The sequence below is a fragment of the Aphanomyces astaci genome, assembly GCF_000520075.1.
Source record: "Aphanomyces astaci strain APO3 unplaced genomic scaffold supercont1.36, whole genome shotgun sequence".
Lineage (NCBI taxonomy): Eukaryota > Oomycota > Saprolegniomycetes > Saprolegniales > Verrucalvaceae > Aphanomyces > Aphanomyces astaci.
Genome location: NW_009798299.1, coordinates 34,761 through 56,674, shown reverse-complemented (window position 1 = coordinate 56,674; position 21,914 = coordinate 34,761). Strand labels below are relative to the sequence as shown.

General features: G+C 45.7%; 6 protein-coding genes across 11 annotated transcripts; 2 read left to right on the top strand and 4 right to left on the bottom strand.

Annotated features, from left to right (window-relative positions):
- Positions 1-276: 276 nt before the first annotated feature.
- On the bottom strand, positions 277-1,814 carry H257_11792 (hypothetical protein; the record flags this gene model as incomplete). The annotated part of the gene is made up of 1 exon (XM_009838823.1): positions 277-1,814. One exon carries the CDS (start codon positions 1,812-1,814, stop codon positions 348-350), a length of 1,467 nt encoding a protein of 488 aa, XP_009837125.1. The 3' UTR covers positions 277-347.
- A 2,329-nt stretch (positions 1,815-4,143) lies between these two features.
- H257_11791 (hypothetical protein) lies at positions 4,144-10,471 on the bottom strand. Of its 5 annotated transcripts, XM_009838822.1 has the most exons (19): positions 10,302-10,471; positions 9,893-10,248; positions 9,706-9,808; positions 9,502-9,596; positions 9,260-9,339; positions 9,110-9,183; positions 8,941-9,016; positions 8,022-8,194; positions 7,658-7,729; positions 7,301-7,394; positions 7,170-7,247; positions 7,043-7,099; positions 6,862-6,986; positions 6,251-6,305; positions 5,569-5,694; positions 5,112-5,207; positions 4,696-4,762; positions 4,495-4,602; positions 4,144-4,429 (listed from the first exon to the last, which is right to left on the bottom strand). In XM_009838822.1, the coding sequence occupies exons 1-19, from the start codon at positions 10,458-10,460 to the stop codon at positions 4,279-4,281; spliced, it is 2,145 nt and encodes a 714-aa protein (XP_009837124.1). In that variant the 5' UTR covers positions 10,461-10,471; the 3' UTR covers positions 4,144-4,278. The 5 variants fall into 5 exon arrangements, with proteins under 5 accessions (XP_009837124.1, XP_009837123.1, XP_009837122.1 ...); XM_009838821.1 differs by having other exon boundaries at positions 4,495-4,762; XM_009838820.1 differs by having other exon boundaries at positions 4,144-4,602.
- A 412-nt stretch (positions 10,472-10,883) lies between these two features.
- H257_11790 (hypothetical protein) lies at positions 10,884-13,257 on the top strand. The gene is made up of 4 exons (XM_009838817.1): positions 10,884-11,246; positions 11,312-11,398; positions 11,489-12,054; positions 12,860-13,257. The coding sequence occupies exons 1-4, from the start codon at positions 10,904-10,906 to the stop codon at positions 13,139-13,141; spliced, it is 1,278 nt and encodes a 425-aa protein (XP_009837119.1). The 5' UTR covers positions 10,884-10,903; the 3' UTR covers positions 13,142-13,257.
- Positions 13,258-14,618: 1,361 nt separating this feature from the next.
- H257_11789 lies at positions 14,619-18,327 on the bottom strand. Of its 2 annotated transcripts, XM_009838816.1 has the most exons (7): positions 17,900-18,327; positions 17,639-17,833; positions 16,584-16,868; positions 15,815-15,895; positions 15,568-15,746; positions 14,875-15,142; positions 14,619-14,822 (listed from the first exon to the last, which is right to left on the bottom strand). In XM_009838816.1, the coding sequence occupies exons 1-7, from the start codon at positions 18,302-18,304 to the stop codon at positions 14,682-14,684; spliced, it is 1,554 nt and encodes a 517-aa protein (XP_009837118.1). In that variant the 5' UTR covers positions 18,305-18,327; the 3' UTR covers positions 14,619-14,681. The 2 variants fall into 2 exon arrangements, with proteins under 2 accessions (XP_009837118.1, XP_009837117.1); XM_009838815.1 differs by lacking the exons at positions 14,619-14,822; positions 14,875-15,142 and having other exon boundaries at positions 15,428-15,746.
- A 458-nt stretch (positions 18,328-18,785) lies between these two features.
- On the bottom strand, positions 18,786-21,581 carry H257_11787 (hypothetical protein). Its single transcript, XM_009838813.1, has 8 exons — positions 21,552-21,581; positions 21,249-21,458; positions 20,985-21,052; positions 20,658-20,847; positions 20,435-20,533; positions 20,132-20,238; positions 19,966-20,052; positions 18,786-19,551 (listed from the first exon to the last, which is right to left on the bottom strand). Coding segments are annotated over exons 1-7 (690 nt in total). The 5' UTR covers positions 21,567-21,581; the 3' UTR covers positions 18,786-19,551; positions 19,966-20,051.
- H257_11788 (hypothetical protein) lies at positions 18,787-19,619 on the top strand. Its single transcript, XM_009838814.1, has one exon. The coding sequence runs from the start codon at positions 18,792-18,794 to the stop codon at positions 19,347-19,349; it is 558 nt and encodes a 185-aa protein (XP_009837116.1). The 5' UTR covers positions 18,787-18,791; the 3' UTR covers positions 19,350-19,619.
- Positions 21,582-21,914: the final 333 nt, after the last annotated feature.

Sequence of the window (21,914 nt, the reverse complement as noted above, 5' to 3'; positions counted from 1 at the left end):
ATAAAATATTGAAAAAGCAAAACAATCCTTTTTTTTTAAAGTTCATTAGGTTTACGTAGAATCTTAGAATATTACTATTAATACCTTGTAGTACTAGTCCTACGAACTGATTACATAATGATTATTACCCTGCGTTCATGCGGATCAACATTGTAATTATTCGGTGTTGGAAGCGGTGGGTGTTCATCTATACTACTTAGTACACCTCTCCATGCCACCTAGATACTAGTAATAATAGTTCATGTAAACGTCAAGTCGGGTTAGTGAAGCACAGGATGGCAATAATAATTTACACAGTTAATTTACATACACACACGTGCGATCTATCTAGCGTACGACTCCTGTCGTTACAGACTGTACATGCTCACTCGAAAGCACAGCAGCGCCACCACAGCCGCGACCAGACTCAAGAGCCCGCCAACGAGAATCGGCAGTGCATACCCCATCGGCGACGTGACGAGGGCTGCAGCTAGGACATAATTCAGCAGCTGGCCGGTGCACAGGGCGCTGTTGAGGGCGCCGTTGATGAGCCCGAGCGAATTGTCTGGGCCATGGCCCACGACATGAATGATGAGCGGCACAATGAGCAGATTCATGGTGGCCTGTGTGATGCTGCAGCTCACAGCTATCGCCACGTTCACGGCTGTGTGCTTGGAGTACGCCATGACCACATACAGCCCCTGGGGCAATAAGCTCATAGTGACCACTCGTTTGGCCCCGAAACGGTGTACTAGCGTCGGCAGCAGCAGCACGTACAAGAACGCGAGCACTTGGAGCGTGTCGGTGAGTCCTGCGACGCGGACGCCGTCGTTAAATGCGGCTTGACGAGGGGAACACGAAGGCCGGCACAAATCTGCGCCGTTCGGGTCGCCGCCGTTGACGACCAGGCCAAAGAATTGGCCTTTTGCGCCGTTGTACGAGGTAAAGCCATATGTCGACAGCAGGATGAGCACAAAGTACACCCCCAGGGGCGACGGAAGCTGTCGAATGCCAGCGATGACTGCGGTCACAGCAATCTTGACGTGATGGCCTGTGTTGGACCGCCAAATGTAAACGTATGGCTTTTCAACGACAAACCAACACGTGGCTCCACAGGTGACCCCCAGGAGACCGATCAATATGGACAAAAACGTTTTTAAGCTCTGGTGGGCCGGGCCAAATGCGGCAATGTACACGGCCGTGACGAGCAACCCCCCCGATGACAACACACCTGTGACCACGGAGCCCGTGACTTGGCGGTCGCCCACGACGTCAGCCATGAGCAGTGTCACAGGCACCATGGCAATGTTGAGCGTAATGTCTGTCCAGATGTAACACAAGATGACAATGCCTGTCATGGTCGGCCGACTTGTGGCGGTGTCGCCAAAGTACGTGCCAATATCGGCGGCAAACATGAGCAAAACGTAGGCGAGAATGCTGGTGACGGCGCCCCAAAAGAGAAACGGCCGTCGGCGGCCGTACGGATGGAGGCAGTTGTCACTGAGCACGCCCAAGGTAGGTACCACGAGGAGCCCGCACAGAGGCCCGGCGATTTGAATGAGCTGCACGACGGAAGACGAGACCAAGATCTCCAACAACGGGCCAAGCACAGCCCATTGCGCCGCCCAGCCCATCATGATGGGCAAACGGGGGAGGGCCACGAGAAGCATGTAAGGGATCGAGCAGCCATGTACTTTAGGGCGACATAGGTCGTCGTCGTTGCTGCTGGAGCCGCCGTCGAGGGATGCTTCGAGCACGGGTGGCATGTCCAAAATCTCGTGATGGATGGTGGATGATGTCATGGTCAAGTGCGGGGTCGAGTCTCGACTTGGCATCGTAGTGCTAATCGACCTGTTTGTTGGGTTGTGTGGTGCCATCAATCTGCGACCGAGAAGAAGATGTAAGAGGGAAGCTACTTGTGTACTACTACGTAGTACTTACTATCAATGGAGGCGTTGCTTGTGTGTGTGCGATGAATGAATGCAGGTGAGGGGGTGGGATTTGTAGTTTTCCGTGGGTGATAGTACGACGAAAGGCTGCATCACGTGATGGGATGGATGTACGTACCGGTAGGTACATCGTGGTGGCACCATAGGGGAATTTGGAGGATCCAACGACGAATATATAGAGTGCCGAAAGGGTGGGAATGACCTTGCACTAACGTTACTATGGAATATGCATTGCACCCGAGCCTCGGCCGCGCCGGAGACGGGACTCGTTCAACCGATTTCAAGAATTCCACTAAGCTTACAGTAGTACTACTACTATGTAAAGCCTCTGCGACATGTCCAAGTAATACTAGTTCAAGTGATTATGTGAGTACAGTGCGTACTACTTCCCCAAACCGGTCATTTTATAGTACCACACAGTTCAAGATTCACTTGGACTTTGTATGCAACATTTCAGTGAACCTCGCATAATAATCGTCCATGCCCAACTACTACTACGTAGTAGTACTATTAAAATGTTAACGTAATAGTATCAAGTGTCATGCAGGCACAATTTTGCGTCAGCACTGTACATAAAAACGTGCTTGGAGTATCGCTGAGAGTCAAGTATGCACAACACAACATAAGCGCTACTACTATGTATAGTACTTCTAAGTACACTGTACTACTAGTATACGCGTAGTCAGTAAGTTTACCCTTGCTTAATACATGGGCGATCCTTGGCCTCATCGTAATGTTATATATCCTAGCGGGTTAACACGAATGCACCTCGGTACTAGTACATACCAAGTGGTCACCCAAGTGGTCGTGACTCACCTGGCTTGTCGCCGTGGGCAAGGTCCGAACGAGTACTGTAGGTTACTCTTGAAAAGAAGTGAATTCACCAAACCCCATACAGCACCGTTAAATAGTTTTACACTTTTGAAGTTTGTGAAGTTTGCGACCGTCGCCCTCAGGGCGTACCAAAATTTCATTGCCCCTAACGCTGACCACACAATCGTACATATGAAAAGTAGGCACCCAAGCCCTTACGACGTCCCCTGCACCCTGACGTACGTACGTTGCTGTACGCTGTCAGTCTGCAACTCAAACTCACATTTTACCAAGCCCTAGCGTCATCCTTTAGCAAGTTAACCCCCCCACTAGGATGGACGATATATAAGAACAATCCAGTTGTTGCCAGCGAGGCATATACTACGAAGTATACAACACTGTATTTACACTGGCGTACACATGCTCTTGTATAGGTAACTAGTTGTTCGCGATCACCAATATAGTGTTTTGTGATTCCTCTCGAACGCTAGAGTACTTCAAGGACAGTGCAGCGAAGGTTGTTCACGAGCCCAGGGAACAGGGGTCATCAGGGCGCTTAACACAACAGTACTGAATTCCCTCGGGACAACAATATGCCCCCGTTCCCCGAAGAAACCCCGTGGCTAAGCCTTTACGGGAAACAACATGGCCGAAATCCCGTCGAGCTTGTAGCGTCAAGTTTGAACTTGAGCTCCACTCCCGTGCTATTGTTTGTCGATTCCACGTTGTGATTCTGGACGACACACTTGTACTGCAAACACGACTTTGACTTTCGTAGGTTGCTAGAGTTTGGGAGACTTAAGGTGCTCTGTATGGGTCATGCATGGAGGGGGGGGGTTGGCCTGCTCCCTCACCTTGGTGATTGCGACGCGCTTGGCTTCAAGTGGCCTTGAGTCCTCTTATGCTGTTATTCTAACCACGATTGCTTTCACGTTTGTTTGTGCATAGTGCTGTACAATCCACAGCAATCAATGGTAGTGCTCCCATTTAAGTTTGACATGCCTACCATTGCTGGTACGTCTTCCAGGTCGAGTAGTGATCGTTGTTGCTTCGGTCATTCTTCTTCACTTTTTTCGGTGAGGCATCATCGGTATCTGAGAGTTCCAGGGTTGAGGCTTTCATGTAGTCATGCTAATTACGCTCACTACCAGTACTGGTATCTTGATAGACACACAACAAGATCTACTCGGAGTATAGGGTATGTATGGCCACCACCAACCTATCACTTTTTTCGGGCACAACGTTTACTAGTATTTTGAATTACTTCGAAGTAATATTTTTCAAGACAAGCCCGCTATATCTCGAGGCCTGTAGCTACTTGTGTAGGATCAGTCGATTTCACCGCATTCACAGTAGATCAACGTGAGAAGTTGCCGTCATCAAGGCAGCAAGCCTATTTATTGTACAATGTCACAGACGTGTAAATGATGTCGTCAGCAGTATACGAATCATCTACACTCCATCAAGGACACGTATATTGGTATTATTTATCCGCGCTATCAGAGTTTCAGGACGAATATCCCCACGGAGTATATCTCTACGCGTTGGGTATGTCGTTATCACTCGAGGATTCACTTGGTTTGTGAAACAATAAACTGAGCACACTGTCTGCCTCTGTGGCCTCGTCCACGTTGGCTTGGCTTAAGCTCCAGTGCATTTTCGCCCATTCTTGCCGCATGAGCTTGAACCTACCGTGACAAATATATACGAAAACACCATCAAAACACCATATATATATATTTGTGAACAGTACTTGGCGCCTTTCACGACATGCGCGACGTCGTAGTCCAACTCGAATGGATCTTCAATCATCAATCGTGCGTGGTACTTCCATTGTGGCTTTTCTGCCTTGAACAGCGGACTGTACATATGTACATCGAAAAATACACAAAAGGTCAGAATTAAAATATATTTTAATAGTCTTACGAGATCAAATAAGGAAGAGATGACGTACCGGGCCATCCGAATCGACACGACGTGCGTGGCGTAATCAAATGTCGAGTCAAAGTACCGAAACAAACCTACATATGGTTATACCAGTGATGCCATGATATATATATTGTTGTGTTTATTCTAAACTGAACGAATCGACACAACCAAATGTGCACAAGAATATTGGCAGTAATATTGAGCCAATCAGATTGCAGGAATCATCCGTTCACCCAACCAACAACCCATTCGTGAATGACTTCAATTAGTGTGATGGGCATCACGGACAAAATTCAGTACCATAAACAATCGATCGATGGATTTGGCAAATCAGCACCAAAGGCCAATTATTCGCTGAACGACAATACTCCTCCCAAGAATATATATATTAATATATATAGATAGAGGAATGGGCAAACAACCCCATTCTCGAACACGTACCGAGCCACAATTCCGCCAGGGATTGAGTGTTGGCCGCGCCAAACTGATGAAGCCATTGCCACTGGACGTCTTGCACAGGATCGAAAAAGTACGTTTCTACAACCACAAGGTTGATATTTAAGATTCTATTCACAAGTTGATATTTAAGATTCTATTGATAATATTGTATTTATATCATTCTACACTCGAGCGACATGGAGAATGATAGATTGAACCGAAGAATCGGAAGATGGATTTGGCCAATCAGATATTGCAGGAAATCAACCATCAACCTCGAATTCGTGTGTGACTTTAATTAGTGTGATACCAATTCCCATAGGACAACACACTTTAACAGCATTCAGTACACGAAAGAATCGATCGATAGAGTTGGCGAATCAGCACACAAAAGTCCAAATGTCGGGTAAAAGACAATAATATATTTGATGATTCATGCATTGGAGTTCTATAAGCGTACCGTGCCCTTGAAACTTTACCGATGGCAGCCCGGGGGTGTCGTCCATCCGTTCACTCAATGCACACGCAGGACTGCGAAAGCGGCACCCCTCCACCCCCCCTCGCAAACACCCACATCGGATTTCCCCTACACAGTGTCATATCCGTTTCAATTTGGACATTTTTTGAATGGATTTGTAATTTAGAATATCCTAGCCAATATATCAAAGTGCACGATCGAGAAATGCAAACCAATCAGCGAGCAATATAGTCAAAGTCCCAATATAAATGTGTATATACCATGCTTTGAAGAAGCTACGAATATAATGGTGCCAAGTCCAATTATATTGTATGACGTCGCCAATTTCAATCCCTAAGGCGACTCTATTTATTTCAGCCACTCGTGGATCAGTATAGTTGGACCGACCCCGTAGTTAAAATACTCGTCTGAAAATTAGTATACCATACATTGCATCAGCTTAGAAATCAGTCTCGAATCAACTACATAGTCCAAATTTCAGCGAAACGACAATATGTACGTACATATGCAGCCATAGATATCAGATATTGGTGCTACATAATTTGATTTGTTTTTGATCCTTTGATAAAGAAGTAGGCTAGTCATCTCGTGGTAAACAGAAGGGAGGGGCAGAATCGAAGATATAAACATATCAAGTCGAATTAGAGTATATCGATCTCAGTACCTTGCCATGCGGGCGACAATGTTTGCAAAACTGGAATCACCGGCGGTTCCGTGCGCTACAGACAACCATTTGGACGTTAACCGAGGTATATATGTATAGATGGGAGAATGGCGAATCCGAAGGGTATTATTGTCTTTCTTTCAGCTAAAAGTTGGACTTTTGTGCTGATTGGCCAAATCCATACCGATAATCGATTGATTGAAATATTTTGTATGTACAAAAAGGTCAGCGGAAATCCCCATCACACTAATTGAACTCACACACGAATTAGCTGTGGATTGGTTGAACAGATGATTTTCTACAATCTGATTGGCTAAATTCTCCTGTATGTTATTACGTCGACACATTCGGCAAGTTGCTCCAGTTTCAAATATAAACACAACAATATACAAAGTATGCATTGTGCTTTTCGCCCACATTTGCCAAACTTGATTGATGAAATCACGCAGAAATCGCAGAGCAAAGCAGTATGATTGGATCAAAAGAATTTTTTTGGCCAAAACCATAGAATGTTCCCAAATCGACCCCCCCTTATACTTATATATATATATATATATAATATTTCGCAGGTTCGGCGAGTCTTAGGCAGTTCATTCAAACAATCTGTTTACCTGCAAATAATGCAACAACATGATGATGTAGCCGTAGGAGCTCAGCGTGCCGTCGGCGGCATTGTTGATACCCCGCTGCTTGACCCAATGCTTGAGAAGGTACGCCAGTTGGCGCACACGTGGGTCTATTCAGGTGGGTATCCTTTTAAATGAAATAAATGAAGTAAATGATTCAGAGCACCTGCCAACGCATACGTGCGCAAGAGTCGCGTGTTGCGCAACGCAAGCGCGTTTTCCACTAATACAACAAACGATCATTTATTTCCTCTTGTGATAAATGAAGTTTCATCTAAAAGCCGTGACCATACCGCACACGTCGCATTCAATCGTGGACGGGATGTCGCGAAACATGACGATTGGAATGCGTGCGGTCAGTCGAGCCGTGTCTACACATAAATATTTATATATATATATATATATATATTCCACCACGACGTACCTAAATTGTCGAATTGATCTGGGGGCAGCCGCGCGACGAGCAGCTGCAACAAGCGTTGCTTGATCTTGGGGTCTTGTACGGGCGGTTGCACCACCTACCAAGGTCGTACAATATACCCTTTTAAGATCGTACAATCTATAGATTCGACTACGCTAGCATGAAATAGAACAAAATACGATGAGTTCAACCTAGGGCACGCATGACATGCCAAATGCATGATGGTGTTTTAAATGCATGTCACAGTAGTAGTCAGTATTATGCGACATCCAAGACACTTGGATAATACTTGTGGATATATTTTTGTGTGGCTATTTGTAGATATATTTTCTTTTGTTGATATGTTTTCGATCAACGTACCAGGCACATGTCCATGTCACTCGCCATGGACCCGAAAAAGTTGTTGGACGACCCAAACACGTCCAGAGCCACCTTCCAAAGAGACTATTAATATATATATATATCGTATCCATAAAATAATATATCTATTTGTATATATATCGTATTCATAGATACATATCGTGATATATACAAGATATGCCACTTCCCAAACACCGTATAATATATATATATAACGTATTCATAAATATGCATGGCGATATATATATATATAGTTGAATGTGCATTCAAAAGTGGCAACATGTACACATCTGGTGCCAGTCGTAGTAGTTCCACAATCCGTACACGATTGTTTATACAATATGACAGGGTTATTAATAGGTACCGTCGTGTTGGGGGGCGTGGGAATTGTGTGGACGACAGCGCTCACACGTTCGTAAATCGCCTGGCGGGTGGCTGAAAACGAGGCCAAATCTGGCATCAGCTGTTGACACGTGGCGGCCATCCATTGGTTGGCGGCGTCCAGAAGTGGCGGCCACCACGCCGACACGGGCGTTTCTACCATAGAACCATCCAGTGAAGTTTGTTTATAAACAACTATAACGACAAATGTCCCCATTCTGCGCGATATATGTCGTAAAACGGGTTCCAAATCTCGCCGCGAAATGTGATTGGCTTTCACGAAGGAGCACGAAGTACACACAAAGCATAGTGAAGCCAATCAGCGACAAGCATTTTCAGATGGACCAATCGGAACGATTCGAGATCGGTTTGGTCGATTGGACGGGGTTATGAAATTCGTACCCAATCAATATTACAACCAAATACAAGAATGCCAACACATGCCAACCCCGTCCAAATTCAATGGGTGATGTTTGTTGTTGTCCATACAAGCAAAAACTACTTTGGAGTTGTGCCCGTGGGGAAGCCCTTCACACTATTTGAAGTTCCCCCCACATATTTTCGATTTGGATTGGCCATTTGAATCGTGCACTGGATTGTGATTGGCCAATCAATTCTCCACATATTTGACAATATCATACCAAACGGACTAGGAATAGCAGTATATATATATATATACATGCTCGATCACACACTCCTCCATCGTTGGAGCTGCTGTCATGGACTGTAAATACAAAATGCCACAACTCACTTATTACACCATATTAAATGGCGTACATGGTATGTGTTGTATACCATATACCCCATATAACCCAACGCCACTGACACACCACGTATCCAGGTACGACATATACACGACCAAAGGACAGTATGACCATCTCAAGATATGATCTACGGCATACCTTGGGGTCGGACGCCCAAATGCACAGACCAATAGTCTTGTTTGGAGGCAAACGATGAAAAGTATCGATCAAAGACCTACAAAACAGCGTCAATATATTGCCAATACAGACAACGCTAAAGTAAAAAACACATTGGCATGTGACAGAGTGTATGGGATGCTGGACCGACCCCGCAGTATTCATGTCGTTGAGCAAAATCAATCGCTTGATGCGTCGTCGGCGACACGATGTCCCACACATGCCCTACAAAAGATATATATCCAACGATGATTATATATATATATATATATATATTATTGATTCAAATTATGTCCCTTACGATTTGCTTCCACGGTGTGGAAAAAAGACCGCAGTGCGCCATGCACACTGCTCTCGGCGTCGTCGGCCTTGTCGTGCCACCTATCGGAAACGATAAATAAAACACGGAAAAGACGCATCATTGCCATATATATCAAACTTCATATGGGAAACGGGGTTCCACGTTGTACATGTCAAACTTCATATGGGATACGGGATCCCTAACTTGTATATATATCAAACTTCATATGGGATACAGCGTACTCGTCCATGTCCCATCGCAATTCCAAGAGCCGAGTCAAGAGGCCACTGAGCCGGCTTCCGTGGGTCGGATACAGCGTTGGTACGGCTTCGAGTACCTGTATGCACAAATATATATATATATATGATTAGTACGTTGAATCATAAAACAAGATATTCGCACAATATATATATATATATATATATATATATATATATAGTACGAACCCTGGCGTACGCCATGATGGCCGACACAACGACCTGAATGTCTTGCGAGGTGGCGGCGTGGTCCAGTTTCGTGTCCAGTGTCGTAGAGCTTTCTTCAAAGTACCTACACATCCAGACATACACAATCCAACGATTAAACCAACTTGAACGCCATCGAAACACGAGTTGAAAGGAGAGTATCACGCACGGGAGGTCTACGAGGACGGCCAGCGGCATCGACGGCAGCACAAGCGCGTCCGGGGATAGTTCGTCGAAGACGCGGAATTCAAACTCGCCGATGGTTTTGGGCGCGCGGACTTGGATGCGGGTGGCCGTCGTGCCTTGGAAATGGAGCGATCGGAGGAAGATGGGCCGCGATTGGTCTTTGAGACTCGCACGGAAGAGGCCGAGGACGAGGGTGCGGGGATGAGGTGAGGCCGGCAATTGTACTGCAATCTTCACCGACTGGTTCGGAAACGTCCGAGAAGGATGGACTTGGATGCCACCTGCGCGAGAAACAGCGGGAGCCGCGGGTGGTGCCGTGCGGCCGCCTTGTTGCAAGTGCTGGCCCAAGGAACGTTACCAAAAGGCAAGGTTGATAGGGTCGGGTGGGGTACCTGCAGAAGGGCCGCACCGCCCGACAACGGAGCTGCCGCGTTGGATGCAGGGTTTGCCTGGGACAGCTGGATAGATTCAAGCGACTTCTCCAAGTCTGACAACTTGGTCGTCACGCCATCGCCTGCCCGGCGAGGCGGCGTTGCGTTGCCACGATGCATTTCACTTGGAGATTGTGGTGTCCCATGTGCAATTAAAATATTTCTACGATTATATAAATTTATATAAAAGCAATTGAAGTGTACCGTGTATTGTATGGGATGTGTGAATAATATTAAAACTATATAAAAGCAGTGGAAATGATCCTGAATTATATTATCTGTCACCCAGTATATTAAAAACATTCAATACCTCAGTACTTACTTATCACGAATATTTCTCCAATATTGTTGAAATTCGCCAAACAATTGAACCTTGTGGTGTTAATTTTCCGTAAAACTTGTAAGCAAGGGAGTTTATGAATATTATTATTAGAGCAGCTCCTTCAATACAGTACTCCATAGTATTATATATAATAGTATTAATACACGTAATATTAATACAGTAAATCCTATCAATCGTTTTGATGTAAAGCTTAATTCCGGTTGGTGAACCTGTACATGAAATGCGACTTTGGACGACGCTGGTAGTTGTGGCTGCGCTGTCAACGTCGTCAGCTTGGGCCTCTCAGAGAGCCCACCGTGGGCATGTCGACCCATCAACCATCATGACGGCGACCAACGCCCGCAACACGATGGGGTGGTGGTCCACCACGTTTGGATGCGCCGATGACTGCAACGTCTCCAACACATGCGCGAGCGACGTGCTGTACCGGTCTGTTGTGGACAATCTTGTCTCGGGTGGGTACGTCCAAGCAGGGTACACTTGGCTATACGTCGAGGACTGCTGGGCGCAACGCTCCCGCGACACATTTGGCCGGCTTGTGCCAGATCCCCACCTCTTTCCCGGTACGCTACACCCATCGATCACTTCATTCATTGCCCACGGTGAATATCATCATCTCCATTACTAGACGGGATAGTCGGTCTCACCGCGTACGCACATGCCCATGGCATGCAAGTGGCCGTGTCCGTCGACCTCGGCAGCCAAACTTGCGCAGGTGTGGTCTCGTATAGCCTTCTCATTTCCTATGGACTGCACTTTGGTTTTCCACGATGGCCATCACCAACTCCACATGCTTTGTTCGTAGGGCTTCCTGGTTCTTTGGGCCATTATGACTTGGACATTCTAACGTTAGCCGGTTGGAGCGTCGATCGCATCCTCGTGACCACTTGCTCAGTGGCGCCCACATCAAACACCGACACGTCATTGTCGTTGTACGCTCTCCTGTCTGCGTTCACATCCCTAGCATGGTCAACCGCCCATTTGGCTTCGCATTGCGTACTTCCCAACGCCACCAACAGGACCCTCCTCCATGCCATCTCGCGCCATTGCCAGCATATTCAGCTCGACCCGCGCATCCAAGACGACTACACCGACGTCCAACGACACGTTGTGACGGCGCTGCATGAGCTCGACACCCAGCCGTTCTTTAACACGTCGTATGGCCCGGTCGTGGCTGGCGGGTTTGGCCTCACGGCTGGCCAGGCCCGGGTTCAACTATCAGCGTGGCTATTGCTGCAGTTCCCACTACTCCTGGCAGCCGACGTGCGCTCTCTACCGCTGGAAGCTCACGATTTGCTCGTGCATCCAACGTTTTTACACGTGTACAAGGCGATTAGCCAATCGAATGCATCAGCCAGTACCCGAAACCCCGTACGTGCACCTTGTCAATGTTGCTGCTTTGGTTGTACGAATGATATATATATATATATATATATATATATATATCGATAGTATTGTATATAGGTCCGTGTACCCAAAACGTGGGCGTTTATGTGGACTTTTGTCACCAATTCGATATCGATTCGTTTGTACTGAATTGTTGTATGTACGACGTGGTCCCGTGGTATCAATCGCTCTCCAGTGTATAATAAACACACAAGAATATCATATATACCAACAGTTGTATCCCGTGGTTTGGTTCAATATCGAATAGTGTACTGTACACCTAGCACTTAATATTGTGAAAATGAATTGTGCATGTCATGCGTCAATGCTGTTGTTGATTGCGCATTGTTTGACAAGCGAAAAACTGACGTTTTATTTGGACCAAGAGCTTGATTGGACGACTTATTGTTTTTTCTCACCATGACAAGCAATATATCATGCTATGAAATGATACAACTAGTAGTTAAGATTATCATTCTTTTGGCCAAAATTTGGTCTTTTGTGCTGATTCAGCAAATCCGTCGATCGGGTTTTTTGCACTTTTTTAAAATTTTGCATTAAAAAAATCAATTTTTTGCTTCCACTCATGTCAGTCACACACTATTAGATAGATATGGATGGGTTGATGATTTCCTGCAATCTGATGATTGGCTAAAAGTTCTTCTACGGGATTCTTCGTAACATCCTTTGGTTGTGTCGATTCATTCGTCGGTACATCGCTCCAGTTTGGAAGAAACACTACAATATCTTATTTTCTAAATACAAAGTATTAATATATATGGGAATGTAGACGCGATGGACCGGGAGCCAGGTGCCCCGTGGGGTGGATGTGTGGCTATGGCGGCTTGAAAATGCCGTCGTGCTGAGTGCGTCTCGTGTGAACAACCACCAAAGTCCTTATGTACCTGTGTCCTTTGACCTGTCCTGGCCTGATCTCGGCTTTAAATCGTCGGCAGTGTGCACCGTCACAAATGTGTGGGCGTCCGCTGCGCCGACGCATCAGAAGCACCGCGTTACGGTGACAGTGGCGCCGTTCGATGCCGCGCTCCTAGTCGTCCAGCCTGAAGACTGACAACTCCTAACGAGATCGAGGCATCGTAATAGTATACTACTAGTACTAGTACTGCGAGGGGTGGTGTCTAGTTACAGTAGGGATGATAATATATTGTTGTGTTTTATGTTCTCAAATCGACACAACCAAATAAAATGTGTAGACGAAACTAGCCGGAACTTCTTTTTTAAGTACTGTCGTTTTTCTTTAATTACTGTTAATGAAAGAGCTTTACAACCTATTAGCCTTCGGGTTGAGCCAATCCGATTGCAGGAAACATTGAATTCGTGTGGGACTTGAATTAGTGTGATTACAAGCACCCACAGGACAACTTGGTTTTTCGTACACAATTCACATGTCGTCAGTACAAAGAATCGATTGATCGATTGGCGAATATCAGCACACAAGTCCAAACTTAACTAAGCTTAATATAAAACGACAATCACGTTGTTCGGATAATTCGCCATGAATCGAAGCGAGGAGATGTTGGTGGTGGTGGTGGAGCTCGGTCTAACAGTATGGTGTGGATCTAACTACTGTATCATGTTCAATTCAGTTGGAAGTAAAGTGAATAGCAGCAGCTTTGACTGTGAATGCAGACGTATTTTCGTCGGGCTTGGATATACAGTGTACTTAGGCGTACGACACCAGTATGTACTGTACCAAGCATCAGGAAGTGCCCTTGAACATAACTAAAGTAATAATGTTGCTATGTTGTGCTTTTCACCCAAATTAGCCAAATTTGGGGGATCCTTCAAATCGCCACCGTAAATCGAGCAAAGCAGTATCATTGGCTAAAACGAATAAAGGTTGCAATAATAATGTGAATGGCTAAACAGACTTCAACTATCTTATTAGTGGTTTGTCGCGCGGTTCATTGTATCGTCTGGACGAATTTTTGGAGTAGACCGCACAGCACTACTGTACTGTACCCCACGTACTCTCTCCAACATCGAAACACGTGACCAATAATACTACTGGTGTAGTTCACAGTAAAGAATAATGTTATCAAGATGCAGCCGTGGAAGGCATCGAACTCGACTCGTAGGTATCAGATTATAATTCTACATACAATATGTTGTTACAAAAAGCCAGCATGGAGGTCAATTCGAGAGGTATGAATTCGATGAGAATTCACATTATTCCCACGATACTATCCGGAAATAGGTCAAACCAAGCGGGCCAATTTAACGTACTGTACCGTATAGTGTATATGCATTGCGACGGAATAATCTATTGCGACTCCTGTAATAACTGATATTTTTCTTGTAATAACTGATATTTACTTGTGTACATGTTGAATATACTTCAAATTTGTATGACGCAATGGATTAACAAAACTTTGAGAACGAGTGTCGGCTGGTTGTGAAATATCACCTGTCGCAATACATCTACACTATACGGTACACGCTTTCAAGCTTGATATTTGTATACCCATTTGCATGTGAGGTGAAAACCACCTGCCTTTCTAGGAATTGATTGGCTAGCTCCCGTGCGTCTTCACATGGATTTTGACGTTATGATTAGTAGTATTATAGTTGCAATCTCCTCCATATATGTCTCACATCAATGTGCACTTGTCTCCGCCAGTGGTTGAGCTACCCTGGCGGCGTCGTCCAGCTTGCTGTTGTGGGGCAGCAGCATTACCAGGTAGGTTCCGCAGTCGCTGCTCATTGAAAAATCGCTCCGCCTCCATTTGCATCTATATTCACACAACTGTTAAAAACCTTCCAATTGTATGGCCGTTCTCGTACCGCGAGCTCTTCGTCGGTGAGATTCAGCAGTGAACTGTCGTCTTCCGTGGTCGTTTGCACAGGCTGCACAGGCTGAGGGACCGCAGCAGTCGACCGTGGACTAGTATTACTACTACTCGCTTCTCGTGGAGAAGTGCGTTGGGTGGCGTTTGGGGCATGCTTTGGACTAGTATTCCTACTAGGAGTACTAGTTCCCGTCGCCTGTCGGGTGTCGGCGGCTGCATTGTCCTCTTCTTGTTGCAATTTCAACGCCAGTGCAAAATCATCCCTACAATCATCCCAATTTAAATTATACATGTGAACAATATGTATATATAATATATATATGCATCATCCGAACTGGTAATGCATACTCTAGTACAGTAGCAGTATTGTCAAGTTGATTCGAAAGTAGAGTGGGATGCTCGCTCCATTGAATGACCAGAAAAACCCAAATCGGTACACCATCGATCGACCAATCAAAACCCATACACATTAATCAAGTGGCCAATCAAATCCACTCTTGAACCCTTCCCCATCGAATGCATTCGTGTGCGACGGAGCTTAGTGTGGCATTTTCCCTTACATCTTCAAAATCCAGTACAGACAAACAATCGATCGATCGACGGATTGGGCAAATCAGCACATAAAAATAACCAAAAAATGGCTGGCTGCACGGTCAAGAAGTCTACATCTACTAAGTACATCACGTACGCCAACGTATTAGCTGTACTCGCCAGGGGGGAATTTGAAGGCACTGGGGGCGGCAGTGAAGCGGTTGATCGGGGAGATAACGGCGGCGGCGTCTTGAGACTTAGCAGTTCTTGTTGTTTGGTGTGGGCGCCCACCAACGGGACAAATGATTTCGTGTAATATTCGGAATTGCCATCAATCTATATTATTCCAAAAAATAATAATATTTCTTACAAGGTTCGAAAAGAGTAGTAACTTGCGTACGTACGTGCTCGAGTTTTTCCCAAATCACGTGGGGCTCGTCGTAATATCCAGTGTCCGTGACGAGTAAATACAGCGCTCCGTCATACTACAACCCCACCCACACATCAATCCATGAAATGGTTAGTCTATATAGGATCCGAGATAGAATCGAAGATTGCTTACGAAATAGGAAGATCTATATATATATATTGATCTTCCTATCTATATATATATATATATTGATCTTCCTATATATTGTCCAGTCGATTCGACTTTGGATTGCTCAATCGAATACACAGAAAAACACCAAAATTGACAAACACTCGATTGACCAATCAAAACCCACAACACGTTTCCAGTGACCAATCAAAACTCGCTCATTTTTGTAACCATCGAATCAATCGTGTTTGCGTTCAAATAGTGTTGCATGGAACGATTCACCCATTGTGTTTGCATATTGTCAATTCGTTTCGAAATTGGAGTGTTAATCAATCGAACGAGCAGACTAAACAAATCGACAGACAATCAATATATCGACCAATCAAAACCCACAATACGAATCAAGTGGCCAATCAAATTCACTCTTCAACCAATTCAACACTTAATATGTGACTGAAATTAGTGTTATACTACACGATCTTCACTGAATTATTCTTTGTCCTGACGTAAATCAGGACACAGCATAATTCAGTATTCGTAATAACTAAAACTCGATTTTTAGTACATGCATCCCAGCATATCACAAAACACACGATCCAAAATTGGCGAAAAAATCGGACAATATCGAAACGTACTTTGAAAATCGTCGAAAAGTGATTGTTGCGAAAAAACACGGCGAGTTCCCGCTCTTTCATGTCTTCGTGCAGCTGAATAAGGCCCACATACGTGAGCTGGCTAGCGCTGTCGGCAAGGAAGGCGTCAATGACTGGTCCTTCCGACGTGATTTGATCCACTTTTAACGCAGCGTCGTCCATCGATAGACTGCGCTCTTTCATCAAGATCGGAATCGACTGCGCCTTTGACTCGATGCTGTGGTAGTCGATCAGCCGGTCCACGACTTGATTGTACGATTTGTGTGCCTAATTTCGAATTGTAAGCAATACTGCTAAATTACATAACGTTACGAAGATATGTATATAGATATATATATATACACGGAAATACGCAAATACGCCGATAATTAAATCGACTACAGAGGATATTGTGTTTTTCAGTCGCATTTGCTCCTTTTACGGGATGATTGAAATCGCCACCGCATCGAGCAAAGCAGCAGTATGATTGGCTAAAAGAATAAAGTTCTAAATTTTATATAATATTTAAAAGGTCCTGTACACCAAACATCGTCCATAAAGACAACTCAATTGATGCAGAGGACAGCCCTGATCCATGCACTGGCAGCTAGGCTTGATGGTGGATATAAAATATCAGAGTGAGATATTCATATTATATATTTCAAATAACAATAATAAACCACATCATAAATTTTGGCCGAAAGCCCAATATCATCGTCCGTTTAATGTTGTTATAGAAAAATACTATAATATTCGTTCCAATTTGGACTTTTTCGAGTACAATCGAATGAATTTGACAAATGTAGTTCAGAATGTCGTCCTAGCCAATCAAAGTGCGCTGACGGGAAATTTGAACCAATCATCGATTAGTGTAGTTTGCGACCCAGTAGTAGTCAAAATGTTCATCTTCAACTGTGTAAACTTTACATTGACTAAGCTTAACATCATACTCAAAAATCGATTCTCGAATCTGCGGCCAACAAGTCCAAATAATTTGGGTCAAATGACAACATATACAACCTCGTAATCGTTATCATTAGCAGCACACACAGATGTACCAGGAGCGAATACGCGGCAGTGTCCTGGGGATCGACCACCCAGCCATGCACAAGTCGCATGTCCAACAGGTCGAAGATCGCACAAGCATTCGTGTACTCAAACGCGCCAATGTCATGGAACTGCACGTTCACATCCAACCCGACTTGGAGCGTTTGCACGAGCGCGACGACTTCGTCCAGCATGACACGCTCGGCCTAGAGACGATGTGCGATGGAAAGGTGGTGGAGGAGGGTATTCAAGCATATGAACACACACCATACCTCGTTCAAGTGAGGATTCGAGTGGACGAGCCGATTTTCCACGATGGACACGACGTCGCGCGCGAAAATGAAATTGGACGGCCCCATCACATGCAAATGCTCGTCGATGCTCACGTGGCCGCAAAGGAGGAGCACGTTGCAGATCGCGAGAAGAGGACACGGGCCGTTGATGTTCTGGCAAATGTACGACACGTCGCGCTGGAGAAACGACGTTTGCTTAACCCAGTAGAATAGGTCTTCCTTGGGCGCTCGTGGAGATCTCTTCGGCGAGGATGGCGGTGACGGCTTTGGCGATCCGGTCGAGCTGTCGATGGGGGTGCTGGTGGTACATGTGCTCGTCGTTACAGTTGCTGGCGGCGGTCTCCCTTCGGTCCCGACGACATGCTGATGTTGTTCCCCACTCATGTTGGTCAGGTCGTTGTTCTCAAGGATTTATAACGTAGTTTGGTGAACTGATTTATTTAGTGACCAATCAAATCGATGCACTGGGCCACGTCTGACCAATCAAAATCGATGTTGGACCCAAAACTCACACGGTTAAGTCGTCAGACCAGATCGACGAAGATGGGTTCTCCTATTAATAGTCGCTCATTTCGGATAAACATTATCCGGAGTCTTATTGCATTAACAGTAAAAGTACTGTATACTATTAATAGTATAAGTACTGTATTGGAGATTCGGTGTGAATTTCCTGGCCCCGTATCTCGCCGACGAATCGCCCATTGGTCGATCCGAAATTACGTGTTGCTGATTGGCTATAATCCATTTTTGATTTTCTATGGAACTGGAAAGTGTGAGTGGCTAATAGTGTGAACATTCTCTCCTTCAAATTAACGGTAATAGTGTGAGTGGTAATTCTATTAATAGTGTGATCATTTTCCATTGTCGTAAAATGGCGTATCCTGGCAAGTTGGCGAATGCGACCTCGTCGACGGGTGTGACGCACGAGTTGGAAGAGCTGCGCGTGGGAGTGTCGGAACTAGCCGAGTGCGTCGCGTGTCTGCTGCACACGATCCTGTTTACACGTGCGCCGGGGCCGGTGCGTCCCGCCGAGGCTCACTGCAGGTTTCGACCTATCACGTACGCGTACTGCCCCGTGGCCGAGGTTACGCGCAAGGTAGACGCAGCGATCGTCCAGTTTCAACGACACATGACTCGCCATCACAGCGGGGGCGGGCATCGCATCACGGTGATGTTCTTTGAAACGCGCGTTAACAAGGCGTTGTTCGGGTTAGTTCAGAACGAAGAAAAAGTGGTGTGGGAGAAGTGGACATTGCCCATCCGCGTCCTTGTCCATCCGAGTGCGAACCCCGACGAGTACCACATGCAGCTCGAGAGTCAACTGCGTCATGGCATGCTGCAGATCGTGTCCACCGTGCAAACCGACACCCAACACATCCCCATCGGCATCTACGACTACGAACTCCTCGTCAACGACGACGTGCTTTAGCCGCCGCGCATCATACATTCCATTAACCGCAACGAGTGTCCACTGAATATGGCTGTTGTTTTGCTTCTATTTCAGATTACCCCTATGATATATGAGGAGGGTTGCCCCCAATGCTTCCATGTCGATCCAGCAGGCGCGCCACTGTCAGTCCACAAGTGTGTTCGAGCGGCGGCGTCGCGCGGTCTCCCATCGCCGTTCGAAGCTACAAGGAAACGAGTGTTTCGTCAGTTGTTATAATAAATATAATAATAGTTATATTGTGGATTCACAGTCAATACGAATTTCCAGACCCCGTCGAATCGAATCTCACCGCCGAATCGAATCACGAATCGACGCTATTGGCTAATCCATTTTTAGTGGATTTGATTGGCTCTTGCAGAAACGAAAAAATATTCAACCAATCAGAACTCCGGCGTGATTCAATATGGACTACACAAACCAGGCGAATTTTGGAAGTTTATAGCGAATTCACAATATCATAAACTCAAGAATCACAGCAATACTATTATCCTGTAACGTTGACCCTAAGAGAACCAACCACAAGATGCAGTATATAAATATATGTATATGGATATATGCATTTCACAACGTGTAATTGCCATTAGGAACAACTTACGTATTTGATAATGAGCGGATGGGACGGCTGCACCGTGTGCACTTTCAAACTGGCCATTTCCGCCAACTGCAGCGGATTCATGTGTTTCTAATCGCAGGGACCATTCAAATCCTCGAGTACTTTTAACGTCATACTGAAGTGTCGTTATTGTATTTATGTACAGTACCATACATTGCATGCGATTTCCATGTTGGCTCCATTGGTCACCATGAGTCTGGTCAACTTGATGTGGCCGTAGAAGGCCGCGTAATGCAACGGCGTGAACCCTTCCAGCTACCAGTAATTATTATCACTACATTGTATCATATTTGGTTTACGTTTGTTTAATACAATTCAAGTAAAAAAATACGTCAAAACTAAAACCAAAAATATAACTCAAGACAACCATGTCATAACAGAATAACAAAGCATCACGTTGGTCTGGCTGCAAGAAAGCAGTAAGAACAGAAAAGCACAATGTAGTTCGTACTCGATCGTGTAAATCCATGGCCGCGCCCGCTTTGATCAACATCTCGGCCACGTCGTCGCTGCCGGTGCAACACGCCCAATGCAACGGCGTCCGGCCCAGCTACACACGGTAGCCGTCCTCCTCATGTGAGAGCTCCATCTAAGTAATGACCCACCTCGTTTCAAGCCCTTCTGGGTCAAGAAAGTGCTTCAAACGAGGTGTCATCATATTGTACGTTGTGTACATGGTCGGTTTCGTCGGGGCTTTGGCCTTGGCCGAGGCTCCACGCCATGGATTCCACGCTATTAGTCTTGGCGGCTTCGATGGTCAGCGCAAACGGATTCGGCGGTCGGGTGTCGCCGGTGGTGTCGGTGGCGGCGTCACACGCGACTTGACCAGCCGCGTGATACGCCATGTTCTTCGCTTTGAGCACTCTATAGCACATGGTAAAATAGACATGGAAAGAATACGTGAACACAGATTTATAAAGTCCCAGCAGAATACCCAAACGTGTAGCGGGGAACTGGCAACGTAATGGGGAAAATAGTACTATAACGTCGTAGAAATGTACCGATGGGCTCGGTGGGCGTCGTTGTGGTCGGTGTTGACTTGACTGCAAAACACCAAGCCTGGCAGGCACTACTTCCACCACCACATCGTACAGTGTCACATGGCCAAAACGAATATCCATGTCACATGAGAAATAGTCAAGAAAGCAGTAGTAGTAGTACAGTCATGCTTTGTTATGGCTACATATTGTATGCACGAGGGCACTTCGATTTGTTGTATTTGCAAGTGTGAAATCAAAAGGTAGAGTTGGTTGGCCCCAACTTACCAGTAGCACAAGTGCAAACAGTCCCACGGGCACGAGACCAACAATCAAGGCAGCGTTGGGACGAGGGGATGGACTAAACAAGTAGATACACAAGCACAATCCACTGGGCAGCCCCACACACGCGAGCTGGACGAGGCGACTACGCACGCAGCACAGCGCGCCCACAACGATCTGCTCTACACGCTCCTCGTTCGATTCCAAATCGGCCGACTAGCGCAATCCATGATAGTATATATGTATAAAAATCCCTGCAAAAGGTCAATGGAGCCAGAGCCAGTGTTGGGACAGCGGACGACGACCTACCTCCTGCGTCGACATCGAGGGACGATAGCGTCTAAAAATAGACTCAAAATCTGCACGATACTGTAACATTACATTGGTATTAACGCTGTAAATCCGACGTCTTTCGGCATTTCCACATTTCCATGGCGTGGTGTACATAGTAGTACTATTACTGTAGTATTCAACTTGCAGCCATCATTTCACGTGAGCATTCCAGGAGGGCCATCCCCGTTCCCGAGCCTTCCAATAAACTCGGTTTTCACCAAGTCCATCGTGTAAAACCTAAACTAGGTTTCACTATATATATCTTACGTTTCCAGCGTAATGTCAACCATCCATACCTATCTAGTTTATTATTTCCACTTTTCTATTTCAACGCAACAT

Excerpts from the sequence above, each read along its gene's own strand:
- H257_11791 (XM_009838821.1), bottom strand. The coding sequence starts at position 10,460 with ATGCATCGTGGCAACGCAACGCCGCCTCGCCGGGCAGGCGATGGCGTG. Across the intron at positions 9,340-9,501 it reads TTGCGATGGGACATGGACGA|GTGGCACGACAAGGCCGACG; the intron begins GTACGCTGTATC and ends CGTTTCCGATAG. Across the intron at positions 6,987-7,042 it reads GCGCACGTATGCGTTGGCAG|ACCCACGTGTGCGCCAACTG; the intron begins GTGCTCTGAATC and ends CCACCTGAATAG.
- H257_11790 (XM_009838817.1), top strand. The coding sequence starts at position 10,904 with ATGCGACTTTGGACGACGCTGGTAGTTGTGGCTGCGCTGTCAACGTCG. Across the intron at positions 11,247-11,311 it reads AGATCCCCACCTCTTTCCCG|ACGGGATAGTCGGTCTCACC; the intron begins GTACGCTACACC and ends CTCCATTACTAG. Across the intron at positions 11,399-11,488 it reads CGGCAGCCAAACTTGCGCAG|GGCTTCCTGGTTCTTTGGGC; the intron begins GTGTGGTCTCGT and ends CTTTGTTCGTAG.
- H257_11789 (XM_009838816.1), bottom strand. The coding sequence starts at position 18,304 with ATGAGTGGGGAACAACATCAGCATGTCGTCGGGACCGAAGGGAGACCG. Across the intron at positions 15,896-16,583 it reads ACTTTTCGACGATTTTCAAA|TATGACGGAGCGCTGTATTT; the intron begins GTACGTTTCGAT and ends GTGGGGTTGTAG. Across the intron at positions 14,823-14,874 it reads TCACCGACGAAGAGCTCGCG|ATGCAAATGGAGGCGGAGCG; the intron begins GTACGAGAACGG and ends GTGTGAATATAG.
- H257_11788 (XM_009838814.1), top strand. The coding sequence starts at position 18,792 with ATGGCGTATCCTGGCAAGTTGGCGAATGCGACCTCGTCGACGGGTGTG.
- H257_11787 (XM_009838813.1), bottom strand. Across the intron at positions 21,053-21,248 it reads TGTTTGCACTTGTGCTACTG|TGCCTGCCAGGCTTGGTGTT; the intron begins GTAAGTTGGGGC and ends TGGTGGAAGTAG. Across the intron at positions 20,239-20,434 it reads CCATGGATTTACACGATCGA|CTGGAAGGGTTCACGCCGTT; the intron begins GTACGAACTACA and ends AATTACTGGTAG.